At 39.6% G+C, this 21,725-nt stretch overlaps 1 protein-coding gene across 1 annotated transcript; it reads right to left on the bottom strand.

Moving 5' to 3' along the window:
- Nucleotides 1-1,185: 1,185 nt before the first annotated feature.
- LOC136238824 (dixin-like) lies at nt 1,186-21,719 on the bottom strand. The gene is made up of 15 exons (XM_066029431.1): nt 21,385-21,719; nt 19,676-19,802; nt 17,614-17,739; nt 16,082-16,566; nt 15,542-15,625; nt 14,936-15,019; nt 13,056-13,196; nt 11,177-11,230; nt 9,780-9,863; nt 8,799-8,924; nt 8,075-8,275; nt 7,301-7,376; nt 2,040-2,151; nt 1,504-1,612; nt 1,186-1,445 (listed from the first exon to the last, which is right to left on the bottom strand). Exons 1-15 carry the CDS (start codon nt 21,499-21,501, stop codon nt 1,371-1,373), a joined length of 2,001 nt encoding a protein of 666 aa, XP_065885503.1. The 5' UTR covers nt 21,502-21,719; the 3' UTR covers nt 1,186-1,370.
- Nucleotides 21,720-21,725: the final 6 nt, after the last annotated feature.

Here is a 21,725-nt window from a genome sequence, read left to right as displayed (position 1 = left end):
TTGAAGCAGCACTGAAATAGGGCGTGTCTACTTCCGGACGGGAAAACCCAATGGAGATTCCGGTTCCACTCCATAGGTCTGTTTTACGGGAGTACTACTGTACATGATAGCTTGGACCATATTTTATGTGTCTATGCTTGGACCCAGTTTTGGATCACAGACTCTATTACAAAATAAGTCATACACCACAACTATATAATGAGCACATTAAGACACAGATAAAATGTTCCACAAAATACATCAATATCCTCTATCAGACAGGACGTAAAGTAGTAATATTTTGGATCAAAGCACTCACCAACATGTTGCCTACCAAATATTAAATTTTTGACAAATGTAGCTTTTACCATATTATAGATATTATATAATAATCTTTGCTTTTACTGACAATGCATGAGATCACCGTTTCTTTTGTATGGCTTCCTGGCTTGTGAATTGCCGAGTGAATAAAGACACTTACCTGATTACCTCAATTATGCCTCTTTTTTTTTGGCCTGGCCAAGTATGTTTATCATGATGGAGTTTAGACATGCTGTCTAGCTAGTTGCTAATGCATGACAAAAATAATATTAAAGCACATAATAAATTAAAGATTGGGTGCTAAGCAGTCAACAACACTAATAGAACAGTCATGGTGAATACGTAATTCAGTTACTAGTAACATCCAAACCGTAATAATGTTACTTCATTTAGTAACACCATAGTTACTGGAGGAGAGTGTATAACCATGTACTCTTGGTATAACTAAATACACAAATTTACTCTACTGGTATACATTAATGACCTCTAGTTACCATGCCTTTCTATGTTGATACAGAACTGTTGAAATGTGATGATTGGTGTTGATAGGCTATAGGGTCGTTGCTATGCTAAGGTACTTGATACTTGTAACAGTGGTTTTGCTGAATGTACTCAATTGGTAACTTGCACTCTACAAAATTTTATGAATCCCAGCATGCTCTTATTCCAAGTAGATATATATAGCAACCCATCAAATGCATGCATTAAACAATTAGAGATTAGGCTACAGTAAAGATACTGCAGGCAACACTACTGTGCCCATAACTGTGAGCCCCTAGAATTTTGTCTAGTGCTAACACAACATTTTCTACTCATTCAGATGTTATTTTAATTTTTGATTTGTAGATGCCATAATTCATTTCTGCACATGCTGATGATGTATAATAACTATTTTACATGAAAATAACTTTGTAAAAATATATTTACACATATTTACAATTAGAATGGGTGAATGTCCAATCCTGTAACAGGCCCTGTTGCTTATAGCAGTAGCGTATATTTTACAATAATGGAATTCATTATTACGTCGGTTGTATTTACAATTATACCAGCATTGAATAAATTCAAATTCATTTTGTTCTCTGGCTGACCCAACCAACGATTTTGCCTTCGTAGTTAGGAATAATTGCAGTGCTGTCTGATACCTGGTTGTAGAAAAAAAAATCACCTCACAACTTTTAAAAGCAACAATGGTTCGCTCACCTCTTCCTTGACTGCTCCAATGTCAGGATCTAACGATTTGAAGAAGAATTTGTGAGATGAAGATTTGCAAATAGCAATCCTGAAATCTTTCAATGTGACCTCAAAACATCTACAGATGTATACAATGACAAAGTCTAACACAATGCACTTGCACCACCAACAATATTATTGCATTGTTACTTACTGTGCAGACTTAACGTCTTTGAAAGCCATCTACAGATTTAGCTTCAATACTGTGTGTTGGGGGGTCTTATTGATCACAGGAGTATTTATAAGCATCAATATTAATTTTGTCTGGGATTTAAGAAAATACACTGTACAAAGGAACTTACCCAAACCCTGCATGCTGAGGATGACTACTTGGCGCTAAAATTACTGTACAGTAACTGTGAAGTAGTGTACAAAATAGAAAGGTTAAGCAATAAAGTTTAGATGCAATAACAGAACAACCAAGTACTCTAATAGAACAGTCATTATACTAGTGTATGCTATCATTTTGGGAAAAGGCTAATTGGCCACAAATAGGTAACACTAACCGTTTGGGTATACTGGTACGATATGGAGTATCATCTTTGTCAAGGTAGTATGTCACTTTGGTTACTTCATCTGGGGATATTGGGGAAGGGTAAGATGCCATTCCAGGTGAAACTGTATAGGACATAAAAAAGGATACATACATTCACGCATGCACAGACACACACAAATGCATGCACATACGCACTAGTGACGTGCGACATGTGATATATATCAAAATATCGTGATAAAATTTTCTATATCGTGATATTATATAGAATCTTCATATCGTGATGTAAGCCTAGGTATAGATTTTAGCTATAATTAGAGAATAATGTATCCAAGATGTCATTGTACACTGTACTTTTTTTTTGATAAAATTGCTTGCAATGTTGTGTGCTAGTCATGTACCATGTTGTATTGTACTTCTAGTACATCAGTGCTACAAGTATCATCAGTGTAAATACACAATCTGAGTGTTGAGTTTGTATATCGTGATTTAAGAATGGCTCAGGGCATGCAGTGCCTGCAAGCTATTTGTAATTACATGAGGAAGGTGAGTTGAAATATCAACATGTAATTGACTAATTACAATGACACATGACAGCCATTTTGAAGTACACGTGATCAAAAATACATCAAATTACGTCATCGTTCTGTCTGGGTATATAACTGCCACGTGTATCCACTTGACCGGCTCTTCGTAGATGCTGACTCCGTGAAAGAATGAGTGCTGCAAACATATTATACACATCAATGCTACAGCTGATCTGTAGGTTGGAAAAAGAAAAAACAGGTGCACACAAAGTAAAAACATGTCTGTAGGGGGGGGGGGGGGTTATAGGGTGGACATGTTGATATTTCAACTTCACCTTCCTCATGTAATTACAAATAGCTTGCAGGCACTGCATGCCCTGAGCCATTCTTAAATTACATTTCGGAAGGCTCAGTTTCCATATCAACATGTAAGTTTGAAGTACTAGCAGCAGACAGAACAGTTGACCCAAAAGTTGTTCTGTCCTGTATTTCTTTGTGGTAAAACCTTTGAAAGGTGGTTTCATTAGACCAATCAGCTGCATTGAGGATGTCTGCTATTGTGACACCCGACCAAGCCGCTGTTGAGCACGCTGCTCCTCTAACTGAATGAGCCTTAAATGTATCAGTATTGATACCTGCTTCTTGAAGGCAGGTTCTTAACCACCTGGCGATAGTACTGCTGGTGACTGGCTCATGCTTCCCAATCCATGACAGAAACAGAAAACTAGATTTCTCTGATCTGAAGGAAACAGTGCATTTCTCATATGTTTGCAAGGCCAAAACTGGACACAAAAGTTTGTCAGCTGCATAGTAAGGGAAGAAGAACTCCTTGACTGGAATCGTTGAGCGGCTCTGCTTAGACAGGTGGGAAGGTTGAAATCTTACTCCTTTAGATGTATAGGTCCTGAAACGGGTGTCTAGTTTGGATAAATCTGCTGATCTAGATGGTCGAGTAAGGGCCATAAGCATGGCTGTTTTGATGGACATCCACTTCAAAGACAGTGTGCTGTTCTCACCCAACTGTTTGATGTACCGCAATACTGACCCAACGTCCCAAAAATGGGAATATCTTGGCATGGGGGGCTTCTCATTAAAAGCCCCTTTGAGAACTCTTGATACCAGTGGATGTTGCCCTATGTTCTGTCCATCTACTCTTTCATGTACAGATGATATAGCTGAACGGTAGGAATTCAGAGAATTGTATTTATATCCTTGTTGAAAAAGATCAGCTAGAAAATTAACAACATCTTCTACAGGTCCAGCAGTGGGATTTCTATTCCTTTGCTCACACCAGCTAGCCCACTTTGAAAACTGTGAGTTGTAGCTACTGTTGGTTTTGTTTCTCCATGAGGAGAGCAGCAGGTCTGAAGCTTGAGTAGATATTCCTCGTGAAGCAAAGGATTCCCTGAGATGGGCCATGCAACCAGGTTTGGTACTCCCTGTTTCATTATGAACTCCTGATTTGTTGGATTCAGGATGAGGTCCGGAATGCCTGGGAGTTGGCGGGGGTGGTCCTCCAGCATTTCGAGAAGCAGAGGAAACCATGGTTGGTATGGCCATAGTGGTGTTATCATTACTAGTCTGGCTTCCTGTCTCCTTATCTGACTCAGGCATCGAGGGATCAGACGCCATGGAGGGTTGGCATAACCCTTTGCTTGGGCCCAGTTCTGTGTGAAGGCATCTGTTGCCTCCGCTTCTGGGTCTGGCCTCCAGCTGTAGAAGCGAGGCAGTTGTTTGGTCAGTCGTGATGCAAATAGGTCTATCTGGAAGGGACCCATTGATTGATGAATTTGTTGAAACACTAAAGGGTTGATCATCCAATCGCATCGATCCTTCATTACTCTGGATTCTGTGTCTGCAACTGTATTCAGAATGCCAGGCAGGTGTTCTGCCTGCAGTGATATCTGTCTCGTAAGACACCACTCCCATATTTCCAGAGCTAGATTGCATAGTTGGATTGAGTGTGTGCCTCCCTTCTGGTTTATGTAGGTCACTGCGGACACGTTGTCCATCTTCAGAAGAAACATACCAGTCTGATTGATAGTAAATGTCTTGAGAGCCAGAAAGGCAGCCAGTAGTTCGAGATAATTGATGTGTTGGGTTGCCTCTTCGGTTGACCAACTGCCTCCTGTGCTGGTGTCCCCACACCGTGCCCCCCACCCCTGGTTCGAGGCATCGGACTCTATTATCCGTACTGGTTGTGGGGGGGGATATAGGTGACCCCATTGTCTGCCTGTCTAAGGTTGACCACCAGTTGAGGTCTGCAATTATCTTGCTGCTCAAGGGTATCTTGGAGTCGTATTTGTCCAAGTCCCCTGGAATGTTGCTCTCGGGGGTCACTGAGTTGAGTGCCATCTGTAAGGCTCTGTAGTGTAGGGAAGCCTGGGTGATGGCCCTGGAAGTTGCCACTGCTTTCCCAATAAGCATGGCAAGTTCCCGTGTTGAGATTGTTTGCATCTTTAGGAGTCTCGCTGCCTCCTGTTGAATCTTCCTGCCCTTCTCTGATGGCAGATTGATTGTCATCAAGTTGGAGTCGATCTGAAATCCCAGGAACTCGATCTGTTGAGCTGGGGTTAACAGGGATTTTTTGGTGTTTACCGTCAGTCCCAGGGACTCGAACAGTCTGCATAGAAGAGGTGCCATCCTCTCCAGCTGGTCTTTGTTGGCATGCATAAATAGCATGTCGTCTAGATATACTATCAGGCGCAGGCCTATCTGTCTCAGCCAAGCCACCACTGGTTTTAGTGTTTTGGTAAATACCCGTGGTGCCGAGGAGAGGCCAAATGGGAGGCTTTGAAACCTGTAATGTTTTCCCTCCCACACAAAGTGGAGGTAGCACTGGTGCCTCGGGTGTATTGGGATTTGGAGATAAGCGTCCTTTAGATCCACTTTTATCATCCAATCCCCTTGCTGTAGCAGGTCTGGTAGGAGGTGTAAGCCCTCCATCTTGAAGTGCTCTACTCGCACGAATTGGTTTAGGGCTTTCAGGTTTATTACTGGGCGTTGTCCCCCTCCCTTCTTTTCGACCAGGAATATTTGGGAGACAAAGCTCCTGCTGGATGGGCAGGACTCTAGTATTGCCCCCTTTTGTATGAGTTCCTGTACCTCCTGAGTTACCAGTACGTGCTTTTCTTGAGGCAGGACTATTGGGCCAGGTTGGTTTGACTGGTATGGATTGTGGGTAAAGTCTATCAGATACCCCTCTACTGTTTGCAGGACCCATTTGCCCTGTGTCAGTATTGCCCAGTTCTGTCTGTGGAAAAAAGCTCTCCTTGTAAGAGACTGACAGACAATCTGGCTTATGCTGTTCACTAACACCCCAAGGTGTTGAACAGGGCCCTGGTGATGTGTTAATACAGAGGTAAGGGTAATTGCATTTTGATGAAAATTTGAAAAATTGCCTACATGAGTTTCTACTAGTCATTTCTTTCCAGTTCCTGTTGCTTTTGAACCCCCAGCCTGCCAGTTTTTTTCTGCTGGGGCCATTGTATCCTCTGCTGCCACCCCGATGACCCCAGTTGCTCTGTTTCTGGGGGTGGCGCCTCTGAAAATTCTGTTGAGGCTTTGGTTGAGTTTTCTGGATAAGAGCTGCCGCCTCCAGTCGTTCCTTTGCAATCTCCCTGAAGTTTGGTCCAAACAGGAAGGGGGCTGCAGTAGTAAAATCCTCATCCTTCACCAGTGACTTCAGTTGCGGGTTGAGGTGCTGCAGTATTGCCTTTCTTCTTTGGATGGCGTGGTGTTGCGAGGCATTTCCCATTAGTACCAGGGCGGCCCTTATCCCTTGGATAGCCTCAGCTTGGTCTATTTCACCTGCATCCGCCTTCTCGACGATTGAGGTCAGAGGTGCGGTTGCATCTAGCCAGAATTTCTGAGTCTTTCCGGCAGCGGAGTCAGCCCTGACAACGTCTTTGGGGATAGAGGAAGCAATGAATGGGTCCAGCTGCGGCGACTTCAGCCACTTGCTTTTGGGAAGCCCGAGCTTCGCCTTTTTATTTTCTCTGGACGCGTCATCCAGCCTCGATTTGAAGGCTGTCTCAATGAAGGCGTCACCTTCTTCGGATAGCGTGAAGGTGCCGTCACCTTCAGCTTCCTCTTCTACATGCTCTATGTTTTCGTCGCCCGACGACTCCGCTTCCTCTCCAGATAGTTGCCTCTTTCGAGGGTTGCGACGTACCTCGCTACCATTCAGTGGTAGGGTGGCAGGACCGGGAGAACCGGTCGGCGGGTTGATGCCACCAGTGGCCCCGCTCTTCAACTCTGCCACGTCGGCCTGAAGACTCTTCACGGTAGTCAGCAATTCTTTAACAATTTCTTCACTAATCACACTAGGATCGGTCATTATGTTGACGTCGCGTAAAAACAACTTGCTGTCAAGCCAAAATAAAAAGCCGGTCAAGTGGATACACGTGGCAGTTATATACCCAGACAGAACGATGACGTAATTTGATGTATTTTTGATCACGTGTACTTCAAAATGGCTGTCATGTGTCATTGTAATTAGTCAATTACATGTTGATATGGAAACTGAGCCTTCCGAAATGTAATATATATCGTATTGTGATATATTGTGTGCTATAATCGTGATAGGAAAATATCCTATATCGCACACCACTAATACAGACGCATGCACGCACGCACGCACGCACGCACGCACGCACGCACGCACGCACGCACGCACGCACGCACGCACGCACGCACGCACGCACGCACACACTACAACAACATTCAAGTACACTATATACAGTACCTTCTCCATTTCCTGCTCCGTATTTCTTTCTAGAGTATTTATTGTCCCCACTGTCATCTTGACCATGTACTGTTTTCTGTAGTAACAAAAAGTCATTTACAACAACACAGCATAAATACACATATTCAAACAACACAGCAGTACACGTCGTAGTAAATTTTATTTTTCCATACTGATACAACAGGTAGTAAGAACACCAATGTAATGATGATGATATACTTTGAGTCTTTTGTCTTAAGACCAGCAAAAATCGCTGCTATCTAGCCACCATTGTGCTACACGTACAACTTGCACAAATATGCTGCAACTCATGTTTTCTGTTGTATAGATTTTGTATACAAAATCTACAGAAAATATTTTTAACCAAATACTTTTATCCAAGTCTTCATTAAGTAAATTCAAGCTTACACCCACAAAGCCTGTATCAACCACATGGGTTACTGCTTTTTTTTTGTTGTTACTATTTATTAACTTACAAAAACAGAACACATCAAGCATCAAAATATCTTTTCTATCTATGGAGGATTGCAAAAGATTGAGATGCCCAATATAGCAGTCAAGCTTTACTATTCCAGGACATGCAGATGCACACTGCCACCTGCTGTCACAAAAACACCAGTGTAAGCGTTAAGCCTAGGTATAAATAAATAAATACGCTTTTCATTGTGAATTGTACAAAAACATATTACAAAAAATTTTTTATCTTTAATTATGTGGAAACTATAGAACACTCTAGCGGGATAAAATATTACACCACAATCGCATGGTTCTCACATGTCTGCCACTCCGAGAGTTATGCCTCTTGCTGGGGGTGGGGCTAGTTGTGTTGGTAGGTGACGACATTAGTCTCTGGTCGGCCAGACTGGCCATGGCTTGTTCCAATTGGTCGATTGTCTGCTGCTGTGGATCTTGTGGTGACAAGGATGTCCTCAATGCCCCCAGGCAAGTCCGCACTATATCCATCTCCTCAGGCAACTGTACAAAAATATATTGACTAACTTGAAGTAGACATTGAAGACAAACGTTATGTAACATTGTTTGTATGAGCAGTTTTCCTTAAGGTATAACAGTACAGACATTATGCAAACAGTGTGCATTTTCATATATCAGGAACAAAAGATGATTCTTAGCTTTCATCTCAATTTGTAATACAAAGTACTGTAAACAGCGGAAGAGCAAAATGTTCTCTGAATGCTAACAACATGTAAAAGCCACAAATGTTGACAATGGTTAGTAATGATACAGTGAAACTACTGTATTGGCTAGCAAACAAACAAGTATCAATGTGTATAGAAAAGAAAACACTCTAATAGAACACACACTAGTTTATGGTGCATGAATTTATAACATGCACATTAAATCTGATAAGTCAGCTGGAACTGACAAGCAAACTGAATAATGACTAATAGATGAACATGATCACGTACGCACGTATGCGCGCGCGTGCGCGCGCACACACACACACACATGGATACTACAGAGACAGATTAATTTTTACCGTTTTCTTGTGCTTTTCTGATGTTCCATTGGTCATTTGATTATGGTCATGTGATCCTCGTTGTACCTGGTCTCTTAAGGTGGCTAGTTCAGCATCCTTCTCCCTCAACTGAGCCAAAAATGAGCTCTACATGCAAGGACACAGACATAAACAACATTACAAAGATCTCAGAGATTTCATTACTATACATGCTGTGCTATGTGTATGAAGATTACAATATACTAGTGGATTGCACCTACCACAGTGATCAAAAAGACCTTAATGAATATATTATGCAGCAGCCTTGGTGGATCTTTATGGTAAACATAACAGTCAATGTTCAACAGATCACTCTATATCAATCCATTGAGGGCTGATTAAAGTACTTCAGAAAGACCACTGCACTTTATAGGATTGTCTATAAAAATGCTCTTAACAATCTGATTACTGTAATAGATCATATTTTCACTCAGTTTTATTGACTGCTCTATTAGAATACTTTGACATGAAATGGAAAAATTTGGTCTGGGTCTACTCCACTACACCTGTGTGATAACTAGATGATACAGAAAAATACCTACCAATCCAATGCCGATACCTAGCAGTAAATTTTCACCAACAGATACCAATACCGATAATGACCATACAATTTACACACCTCTCAAGTTAGCCATGTATGACTGCTCTATTAGAATATTTTATTGTTTGGTGACTGTTTTATTAGAGTATTTTGATCTTGTTCATGCAAACATAGTAAGTAGCAGTTACTCAATGCAATTCCTGCACCTTTCATGCTAGAATAATGCTTAACATTATTTCCACCCTATTATACCCCACAGCATAGCATCTATGATGATCTATTAATCAGTATCAGAATACCTAAATAACCGATACTGATTGATACCAAAATGCCCAATATCAGTTCTGATTCCGATCCGATTATTGGTGGAACACTAGTGATAACTACCCTAACGAGGAACAGTAGTTCCCTTTCTTTATCACCTGTATTGTCCGAGAGTGCTCCAGTTGCTGTGACAACTGTTCCATTTCCTTACTAATGCCCTCCCTGTGTTGACTGAGCTCTTGCTGTAATGGGTGAACAAAAAGAATGTGAGAGCGTGTGACATATACAGACAGTATAATAAAAAAGAGAGAGGTGTTAGAATAAACAGACAGCATAAGCAGTACAAAATCAAACACATTGGGACCATCTGTTTCCACTTGACTACCACAAGTTTGTTGATTGTGAAATCTGGAAAATTTATAAACATGAAACTAGGTATTAACTATCTATTTCTCATGATGTATCCTGCCATCCATACTGAAGCAAGATGCAACAACTAAAACATCATTTAATAGGGCCACCAGGAGACTAAAAAGGCATGTACTTTAACAATGGGGTGGACTATATCAGTGATGCTTTAAAGTAAACAAATGATTGAAAGGGTTGAACCAATTTAACAATGTTGATAGCCATCATATTTGTAATAGGTGGCTGCTACGTGTACATAAGTGACAAAACAGTGTAATATCCTGAACAATGTATATAAATGTGACCGGATCTGCGAAAACCTGACACAATAGCGCAAGCCTAAATTTCCAGTACGAAGCATTGATGGTGAAATATTTGCGTATTGTTGAAAATTTTTTGTAAATTTTTTGAATGCCTCTTTCTTAGTGAAGGAAGGGACTACTAATAAAAACCTGGATATCATCTTATTCGTCTACTCAAGAGGAGTTAGAAAATCTTTCGTTTCATTGCAGTAGACCCAAGCATATGCAAGTTATAAGCGTTTGTTTATGTGATGTCGAAGCGATTGTATGTGATCAATTTTTCTTCACTAAATTCACCTTTGTATCCAGTGAAGAAAGGTGATAGAGGGACAGACTTACCCAGTAAATGATCCCCCTATTCATGGCGAACACGATGGTGAAAATTTCAGCTCAGTACGTCCATTCTTTTGTAAGTTACAACCATTTCAGTAAGCGCCTGTAATTTATTTTCCCAATACTTGCAGTACAAATCGATTTTTCTGTTGTTGCTACTTTTTAGGACTGTAACTCCGAAAGTTATTGGCATATGGGGCTGAAACTTTGCTAGAGAATACACTTGGCTAAGTAGTTTATAAATATTTAATAAACAGGAATTTGAAAATGTGCTATTGTGTCGGGGTTTGCAGATTCGGTCACAAATGTACTTTAAGTTTGTGAAATGTACATAACCCAATATGAAAACCAAGCAATGGGTATCTGTCAATTTTGTTTGTTTGATTATACAGTACAATAAAGATTTTAACAAAAGTTGATTAAGTGAGCGTGAGGCTCACACAATCTATCTATATACTAACAACAACAGCCCACAATCATATGTAAACAAAAAGCATGTTTTAGTCACTCACTCTTAAACTAAGTATCAATATCTCCTTATCTGACAAGACATTCTTCATATCAACCTACATAACACACTAGTCAAAAGACTAACATCCGCTACATGTTAAATGTGTATGTACATAGTTTAAACAAAAACACTGTGACTGCAATGACTTCGTAGTGTAGGACACACAAATTTCCACAAGTCAGTCTACACTACTGTACAATAGGATATTTTTGACAGAAGAAAAGGTCTAGGAATTTGATGAATCGATCATAAATTCAATTCATCAACTTTACCATATGACAAGTATCTTTTAAACGTACGTGTTTAGAATTATGATTTCTTGTTTTTCACCAACATTTAATCAATGCTGATGAAGTGCGGATTAGTCAACATTTCTTTTCATCAAAAATTTCTGTTGTATGGTATAGCACATTCCTCCAGGATACTGGATTGTTCTACATGTGTTTGTCTGTTGTGTACATGTCTCACATAACAGGTGAAGGCCCAGGTGGAACTTTGGGCGCCCACGTCTTTTCTTGTGAGACATGGCACAGCATTCTGCGGGCTACTAATCCTGCCCCCCTGAGCCAACTCCTAGCACCTGAGTAGCCCACAGGTGTCCCAGTGCTGATTCACTGGGTAAGTGTGACTGTGCCTGCATGGTAGCCAATGGTTTTACTTTGCTTTGTGTTGCGTGTACCCTAAGATATGGCAAGGCTACAACCAGAAAGCTGTGATGCTTCATTGATTGAGGCAGAAGGACATCATCTTATTGTGGTCTGCTATCCAGGTCCAGGTGTGTGTGTGTGTGTAGTCTGCATGGAAGAGTAGTTCAAGTTGATTGTCTTGAGTTTAAATAAACCAAATCAAATTTCCATGAGGCTGGATAAGATTCATCAGAAATTAAGCAAATAGTGAGCCACTCTGATACTAACATGTATGATATAATGGAATCAGTGTTAAGGCTTGTATTTGAGTTAATGGTACTGTACTGAGACTCAATCAGGGTTGATTGTACAGTCTAGCCAGCATGACCAGTTCATGTCTACACATCTATGAATGGAGCTAGGGTTTCTTCCACATCAAACATTGATCAAGAGTATACCATACTCTAATTTGTACTACAAACTGATACATGGGCACCCATGTAAGATCATATTTGTCTGTTTAAAAAACATTTCACAGAGAATACCCATATTGAGTAAAAAGGGATTATCCAGGTCACAAAGACATACAGCTGCAGCTGCTTTGAAGTGAAGTGACTGGCACATGGAGTAAAGGGATAGGTATCAACCATGTAAACCAATAATACTGTATAGGCTGAAGGAGTATATGTGTGTAAAGTGGAACTACTTGTCAGTGGAGCATAAGATTAACTACACCTGAAGTGTTCAACCATAACACTGCATGTTCCTGGAGAATAACATCACTGTGTACCAACTATGCAAGTATGGCTGGCTGTATTGTACTCGTATGTGTTTTAGTGTGTGCATGCACGTGTACGTTGTGTATTTGCTTCTCTAAATGATACCAGGTCCCCATTATACAGCTAGGTAAATATGAATCAACAACAACAGCAACTGGGCATCATCAAGCACTAAGCCTGGAACCTAGACAGTGCTCTATCTACTTGGCTGAGCTTCCTTACACAGCATCATCGTGGAACTTCAGCCTATCTCCTGCAGACTAGTCTTGTCTCTAGAGGATTTGCCCGTGTAGTGTACAAGTACCACAGTGGGTTCTCTGGGTGGCAATAGTTTGTTTTGCATGGTTACCAAATGCTCTGTGTATATATGTGTGCACATGTGTGTACTGTGCATGTGCACAAGCACACATGAGCATGTGACTACCACATGACACAAAGGAGGCACCGAACAACTGTCAAACACTTATTAATTTACCATTTCTGTATCATGCTTGTAATCCTTCCTCAAAAATTCTGACTTTAACTTCTTCAATTGTTCCCTGCTCTTCTCTAACTCTTTCTTGAGCTGTCCTGTATCCTCCTCCTCTCCCTCAACCTGACATTGCTCCAGTTGTTCCTACAAGAAGACAACACATCATAACCTTGTAAACAGGATAAAACAATGTTTTCTTGGTAGTTACACATCATTAAATAAATTATAACAAAGACTTAAGGACAACGTTAATTGTATTAGTCAGTTGATCAGTGCATTTACCACAATAATGACAGTAGTTATGAACTGAACAGTCCCAGATGCTCTCCACTAAGCATTTGATGGAAAACAATGGATGTATTTGTTGTGCAAGTGAAACTATGAGAAGGTCGCTGCTCTATAACGATGTCATGAAGTACACGTTGGCTACATTCGAGACCTACAGCCTCATATCCAATTCTATTGGACTGTGTATGGTAGGTCTGGTCACACTGCAATTTACTACTACGTGATTTTTTTTTTCAAACCAACTAGTTGTCAAGATGTGATAACCAACAAAACTACACACCCAATGTGACGGAGGGCTCACCAGTGTCACAGCTTCAGTATAGGGCATAAAGTTGATTATAGATTGCTTGCAAAAAATTAATGTTAATTGCACAATTTTACAAACATGATTTTGAACACATACTCTTACATTGTTTAAACCATGTGTGCAAATTGTTCGATTGCATTTCGCAAGCAATCTGTATGTAGCTTAAAATTGGCTGTGGGTGAACTACGTTCTATAAAATGTGCTAAAATGATGCAAATGTACTTTGCTAGCTCAAAGCGGTACTAGTAAAGCAGTACTAGCAAAGCGGCAACCCTATAATCATAAAAATGAACTTTCACACTCCACCAAAGTAGACGTGCTGGCTACAACTGTGTAAATCAACTAACAAGAAGGGATCAGCAAAAACAAACATTGAAGATTAGATTGGATTATAAGTGGCTGTTCCTTGGTTACCATAGCTCCGCCAATCATGCTGTAATAACCAGCTTATCTTATTTAGTTATGTAAGAGCCAAACAGTAACTAAACTAAATTAACCAAACGCTTTATACCATTAAGACAGCAGAATTGTACTGAACACAACCCACACAGCGGCCATCGTGCACCCATATGTGCACACGCATCCGTGCGTAAATTAAGTTGACATTTTAAATGAATACAATTTGTGCATTGTGATGAAGATACCTAATCTGATGTTAGAGATTAACTCATTTAGTTAGCTGAAGTGCTGTTATTACTGTAATGCACTGCACATCCGCATTCTAGAAGCACACATGTAGTAACCATGGAAATTTACAAACATGGTAAAATCGCACACACTAACCTGACATTTCATATTTTCAGCTACAAGGCTTAAAATTTTGGTTTAAATTTGTAAAACACTAATACACTCATTACTTGGAAACAAAGTGTGCAATATGAAGTCCTAAAGCATTTTTTAAAAGCTTCAATTGTTTGTTTTACTATATATATATACATACTGGTTGTGGGTTACACAAACACTCACCGCACACCAGGTGGCTAAACACAAAGCCATTCAAGCTTGTAACACGAAACAGTTTGACCAACACGGAAACTCTAAACTTGAACAAAATGGAGGAGTACATATAATTGTCGCAACTAATAACAATAATGAATTAGATGTTATTTTCAGACCACCACAATTTGCTTAAGTCTTCAGCTAACAGCAGGTAGTAGTAGAGATATGTATGCCATCAATACTCCAATATATTGATGAATACATATAGCTATGGCTATTATGCTATTTACTCACAATTAAACATGTAAAAAAACCATATTATTATACTATACACACACCACATATGTACCCTTAGTTGGTCGATAGATCTGGAAGCCATCCTTCCATTATCCTGACCAGCCCCTGCAATGTTTGTAGTAAGCCCATCGGACGTCTATGGAGAGGAAGACACGCCCACCAATAATCATCAACAAACAAGTGATCCCAAAATAATTATACCGATTATCTGCTGAGGTGATCCTAAGACTGGTTCATTGATGCTGTGTAAGGCATAGCCCTAACTAATTGGACCAACAGCAGGTGATAAATTCTATTATGGCTTGAGACATAATCCATTATTATTATAATCATGAAGCCATAAACAGGGTACAGAAATGGCTTTCATTATCAACCCAGTTTCCACCTTGTGATTGCATCACAACCACAATTGATCACATGAGAAATTGGATTTTTGAGGAATTGTTAAAAGTATACCTGTAGATTGTAGGTCAAAATTGAATTGTTAATGAGTTGCTAAACTCAAAATTTACCGGCACCACAAAATATATGCTCTACACTACATACAACTCACAAAGAAACAACGTTAATACAAAGCAAGAAACATTCTTAGAATTTCTCAAGACAATGAGCCGTTAACTAACCATAAACAACAGCATGAAACAACTAATCAACTCACCTCAGAATCAGAGTGGTGAGATTCAGAGCGAGGCAGTTCAGGAGTTGTGACGGTGGCTGGACTACAGTTAGGATTCCTCTGCAGCTGTGGGAACAACAATGACAAACAGTACACATCATTTCTACAACTCAAAACAGTCCAGCAGCAGTACAGTCCTAGTGTCTAGACTGGATTAAATGTGTGCCATGTGTTAGTACCAAACATGTCACCATTACCCATTTATCTCAGTTGTCAATCATTCTCTAAATTGACCACACATAGTCTGATACAAGCTTACACTGTAATTATAGGCAATTAAAAATTGTCTGTACTTGTTGTAACATGTGTATTTACCAGAAAACCAGACACACCAGAGCTGTAATAAATTATTGTGTGGTGTCCTGACGAATGACAACAGTTTTTTCCATGATGTAGTGTACAGCTGTACACAAACCCATGTGTAGTGTGCGCGCGTGTGTGTGTGTGTGGCGTGTGTGTAGTGCACACACACACGTACAAAATACGCACGCACATGTACAATAGTACACACTACGTACATACCAATGCAAACAGTTGTAGCATTTGATTCTTCACGTCCATCACTTCAGTTTGTGACTGTGCAAGCTCCTCCAGTATTAGTACATGCTTGCTCTCTGATAGTCCACCATTCTCACGTCTTCGTCCACTGCGACCAATTGATGGTCTCCTTGCACTCTCAGCCACCTCTCCTTCAATAGCATCAATTGGTGTGCTATAAATTGGAGACTCTGGTCTCTCTGGTGTAAGTGATCGCTGCAAGGAAGATTCCCTGTAATCATCTCTGAAATATGGAGGGCTTTTGCCAACTGGTAAAGTCCGTGTGTATATGTGGTCTCCCTGTGGCGGTGTACTCTGGCCATTTTGATGGTGATGTATGTGAGAAGGAGACTGCATTGTTCTGTTCTGCTGGGGTAGAGTGTGACCTCTCTTGACACTTGTAGGGAGGAAGTGATCAGCTATAGCCAGCACTACTTTCATTGTTGCCTTCAAACTGCTATCAGAAATATCTGTAGTGAAGTAAATATGTGGCTTATAATGTGTGCAGTAAGTGCGTGCATAGTGTGTGTGTGTGTGTGTGTGTATGTGTGTGTGTGTGTGTGTGTGTGTGTGTGTGTGTGTGTGTGTGTGTGTGTGTGTGTGTGTGTGTGTGTGTGTGTGTGTGTGTAATGTGTGTGTGTGCGTATGTATGTGCGTGCATGTGTACAGTAGGTAAAGAGCAGCATACACCTGTGACAGACACCCACACCCTCTTACTACCCACTACATCATATTCACACATACCCACACACAATAGTACACAATACAATGTGATCATTCTATCACAGATGGTGTAGACACCACCACATTACAATACCACTATCATACAAACTAACAGCTGTACATTCTCTATTATACCATCAACACTTGTATTATGGGGTAGCCCACTGAACATATTGAAAACATCTGATAGAACAATAGAAATTATGTACAGAAAATACAGTGAAAATAGCAGCACCATTGATGTGTGCTGTGATAGAAATTCTAACAATAACTGAGTTGGTGTCACATGATTGAGTAATGATAAACACAGTTTGTTCATTTCAAAACAACACATATGTGGAGAGCTAGTCCACAAATAGATTCAACGTTTGGTGAAATCACTTCAAACAGGTGCAGTAAGAGTGGTGCTCATCAGCTGTTATAAAATGCTGTACTAACACACAGCTGTAATGTAATTGATGTGTAAGAAAGGTAATGTCAAATTCTTGACCACCAAAGGGTGTATGATGCTTACATGTTACGAACAAAAGTGAACAGTTGCAAATACATTGAAATGAGGTCACCAACGTAATACTGTCTCTAAAAAATATTAAATTTATGCATGTAAGTTACTTCTGTGCCTACATATGTACTTGATTTATTTTGTAACACACTTCTTAGACACATCAGTAGCCAGTAATTAAAAAAATAAAAATAATAAAAACATCTACACACATAAAAGGACGACCACATTATAGACATGTACACACAATCACTTTCAAAGTGAACACAATACATAGTATCACTTACTGTACCTTTCACAATGTCAGGTGGTAGAGTCACTCCTTTCTCTTTTAAAAAATCACAAGTTTTTTCGATGTTTGCAGTCCTGTCGGCCACCGAAGATGGAACAGCTATTATTCCAGCAATGGAGTCCTTTGCTACAGGTGTTAACAAAGTACGTAATAGACAAAATACACAAAGCACAAACCTGCCTACAGAAACAGCAAAACCTTTTGGCATAAACTCTTGTGTACATGCTCGGCTGCATGAGTACATATACAAACTTTGCCTTGTCAACAAAACGATAACCACAGACTCAAATGTAATTGTTTCGTATACTTCATTTTATGACAATGTGTGATATGCCATACGTAATAAAATTACGAACAGCTGTGTCACGGGCTTCGTTCTCAAGCTCTGGGTGTTGGCAAATGCACATGTTGTAAACCGCGAAGTACCAGCCTGATAAAATATTAAAAGCAAAAATAACAATTGTAATCCGCAACAATTAGCAGTCGTAATCCACTTTCCACAATAGGCATATAACAGAATTATACACAGCTGTGACGGCAATTAATTTACGCACCAAAGACGCCCTTGCCTAGCTTATTGCTGACAAACAATTGCATGACCACTACCTAACAATTTAATTTCAAAAATATTCCAGAATTGTTGAGGTGAGCACACTGGAATGGTTTCATAGTACAATAAAATTAATTTCTACAAAGTTTGAACATGCAGCTACTGTATATATCACTATAGATGATTAAAATTATCCACAAAAATAAAAACTAAAAATCAACAAGAAAATCGTCAAAATAACTGAAACAGCACACACAAGCACAGTTTTAAATCACCACCACATCCATGCTTGGTTGCTACCAAATGTCTCGGACACCTGCTCTGAGAAGCAACTTAATTATATGCTCATGTGTTTACTAAGAACAGTAAACCAATTATCAACAATTGTACATTCTTGCATGTAATATAACACCACAAAAATACATTAACAGTTGTATCATGAGCCACTGCCCAAAACATTAATGTTTGTTTATGAGTACTCTGTGAAACGAATTTGGTAACAGCTACAAAAACTATCAACTTTGAAACCAATATGCTTGAAGTACGCCTTGAATACTCACGGCTCCATTTGACATTACTAAATTAGGACTACACATTACCCTAAATATATGCCCTAAAATAGAATCTTCCTGGCTTGTTAAATACTCTCATTTTGGCTGTGTTGAACTGCATGAACGATGGGAACACATCACATAAAGCGAAGTTACTGTTTAGCCATAGTGAGTATTACTGGACCAATCTGTGTAGTAGAAGAAATAACCGACCACAGCAAGAAGGTAAACTATCAAAACGAAGTACCAAAACAAATAGGCCTTCAAAATCAATTCAAAATTAGTACTTAACATTTCTTATCATACAAACATTCTTATCTAACAACACAAACTATACGTGCAGGTCCACAACTCTATCAGCAAATTGCATGACAATCAGGAAGTTTGCCACAATTTCTAGTTGGGTACTTAATAAGCTCAGAGGAATTTTCTAACACACCACACATAGCAGCTTGTTATAGGAAATGAGGTGCAAAGAGTGTATAAGACTAATATGCCACAAAGCAAAACGGAGGGCTATATCTCACCTCATAAACTTGGTCCCTTATTCCAAGAATATTCACAATAATTATACTATTGAAGTTACAGTGATACACACATTGCCACACACAGTACACTGTAAGATGTCGTGATGAATACTGTTTAGGGTACACTGGCAGTGCAAACAATTTTCAAAGATTAATTCTCAGCATCACCCATATCACATGTAATGTACGTATTTAGAATAAAAAAAATGCAACTGCATATATAGGATGAAAATGAATTTTGAAAGACAAAATTCAATGAGATGAAAAATAAAATTCATTTATACCTACACAAGTCTCTTTAACATTGAAACATTCCATAATCTGTTTGTATGTGAAATTTCACTATAGCACTACTTTAGGAACCACAATTATTATGGCCTTAATAAGCAATATAACAAGGTGATCTTGTTACAGACAGTCTACTCACTACTTACCGACTATCTCGGCCAATTGTACTAGAGTGACGCCATCACTGAAACTGCGTAGGTCACAGATCAACTTCACTCCTGGCCGCCGCTTTAAATATGTATTCACCCAGGCAACGTAATCCTGCAGCTGCTTCTATTAGACAAAACACACAGAGTGACATATAGTACAGTTTATATACCACAGATTAAGTTGTGTATCCAATATGACTGTTAACATGATCTCACAAAAAATTCAAAGTAAAAATATCGTGAATTCAAAATTAAAATTTAATGCTATTTTCTACTTGACCGAATCCGGGAATTTATTTTTGTCCTTCATAAAGAGGTGTCCTTTATTCAGGGATTCATAAAGCACTGGTACTATTGATTTGGGAAATAGACACATGTCCCTTATATAGAGGTTGTCCTCAATTCAGAGGTGTCATTACAGTGCAGTAGGACACATGTACTTGTAAGTGTTAACTACTAAACTACATGTGTACTAATTATACTAAGTACTGAACAAAGTAGGAGGAAAGGCCAAAGGTATGGGATAGCCATAACAATATTTTACAAGTTTCAATGTATTGAGTTCTCCAATGTTTACAGGTGTGGCAGTAATTGAGCAGTGGACCACTAGCATGAAGGCAGAGGAAGTGGCTACACAACATGTTATGTGAAGTCACCATGTTGTGGTGTGTCATAAAGTGGATATAATTTGTAGTAATGGTGTGATGTGTAAACAAAATGTGTTGAGAGAATAAGATCAGTGATGATGGCACTTTATTATTTTCACTAAGAGTGTTATAACTGTGTAGATTAGTATGTGTGTGTGTGTGTGTGTGTGTGTGTGTGTGTGTGTGTGTGTGTGTGTGTGTGTGTGTGTGTGTGTGTGTGTGTGTGTGTGTGTGTGTGTGTGTGTGTGTGTGTGTGTGTGTGTGCACGTGTGTGTGTGTGTGTGCACGTGTTGCACATGCATGTGACAGTGACCCTATATATTTTCAATCTGTACTGTATTTTACAACATCCATTACTATTTCTTGTTATTGACAACAAACATGTACACATTGTCTTCTCTGTATTCACTCCATTTCATACACAAACACTTTCAACACACTACTAACAATACACCTAATGTTTCAGTATTCCAACTCTACAGATGCTAAAAGGCCATACACACCTCGCCACATTATGTTATTATAACAACATGGTTATCACATAGGCTCAGGTTCCTGGTGATTACCACAAACTTAAAATAAAATCATTGTTGGTCAGATGGGCTAATTAAAGAAGCCATTTAGCCACAAGCAATAAACCATTATCTGTCAACTGTCCAGTAACTACATAAATATAAAAACAATTACAAGCAATACAGGTTAAATTACAAATTACCCTCATCAAAAATTCTACTTAAGGAATAGAAAAGGTATCCATTTACATGCATGACAGCTTGCAATAAGCTAACATGAGAAGCTTATGCATTCCCCATACATTGCTAGTAATAACAGTACTAGCTGTAATACTAAACTTCAGCTTTTGGGGGAGAACAATAGCGGAAGCGCTTTTGGTTGAGGTAGAAATCCACAACACCACTATGTTATGAATATTGTAGGCTTTAATGGTTATGTCAACTGAAGGCTTGTCCAAGTGGTAACCCCATACGCGTCACATACACTGCCTACATACGCTTATTTAGCGTACGTGCACCACACACTGTACGAGTTGTATCCACGTACCCTCTTTTCAATGTCGTCTGATTTCCTTCGCCGCGACTGCTTGCTGTAGAATTCCGCTAACTTGCTCCTTGCGTCCATACGATGCGGGCTACCTACCCGTGGCCCAGCAGTTTCCATTGCTTGTCGAGGTTTCTTTGCCACTCAAGTTACAACCTCCTTTTGTGTGGACAACAGAACGCGGCCTAGCGTTTTTAGACACTTTTTACGCCACAAACAGACGACACTCTTTGCTCCTCTTAGCACCTACGCCACTTTGACTCAATTCGTTACGTGTGAAACTGTCATTTGCAGCCAGCAACTGTAAGCGCCTGCTATAATTATTTTCCTGTGCATAAGTTGAC

This window comes from Dysidea avara, chromosome 11 (assembly GCF_963678975.1).
Source record: "Dysidea avara chromosome 11, odDysAvar1.4, whole genome shotgun sequence".
Taxonomy (NCBI): domain Eukaryota; kingdom Metazoa; phylum Porifera; class Demospongiae; order Dictyoceratida; family Dysideidae; genus Dysidea; species Dysidea avara.
Note: the sequence above shows the minus strand (reverse complement) of the source record. Positions and strands in the feature narration are given on the sequence as shown.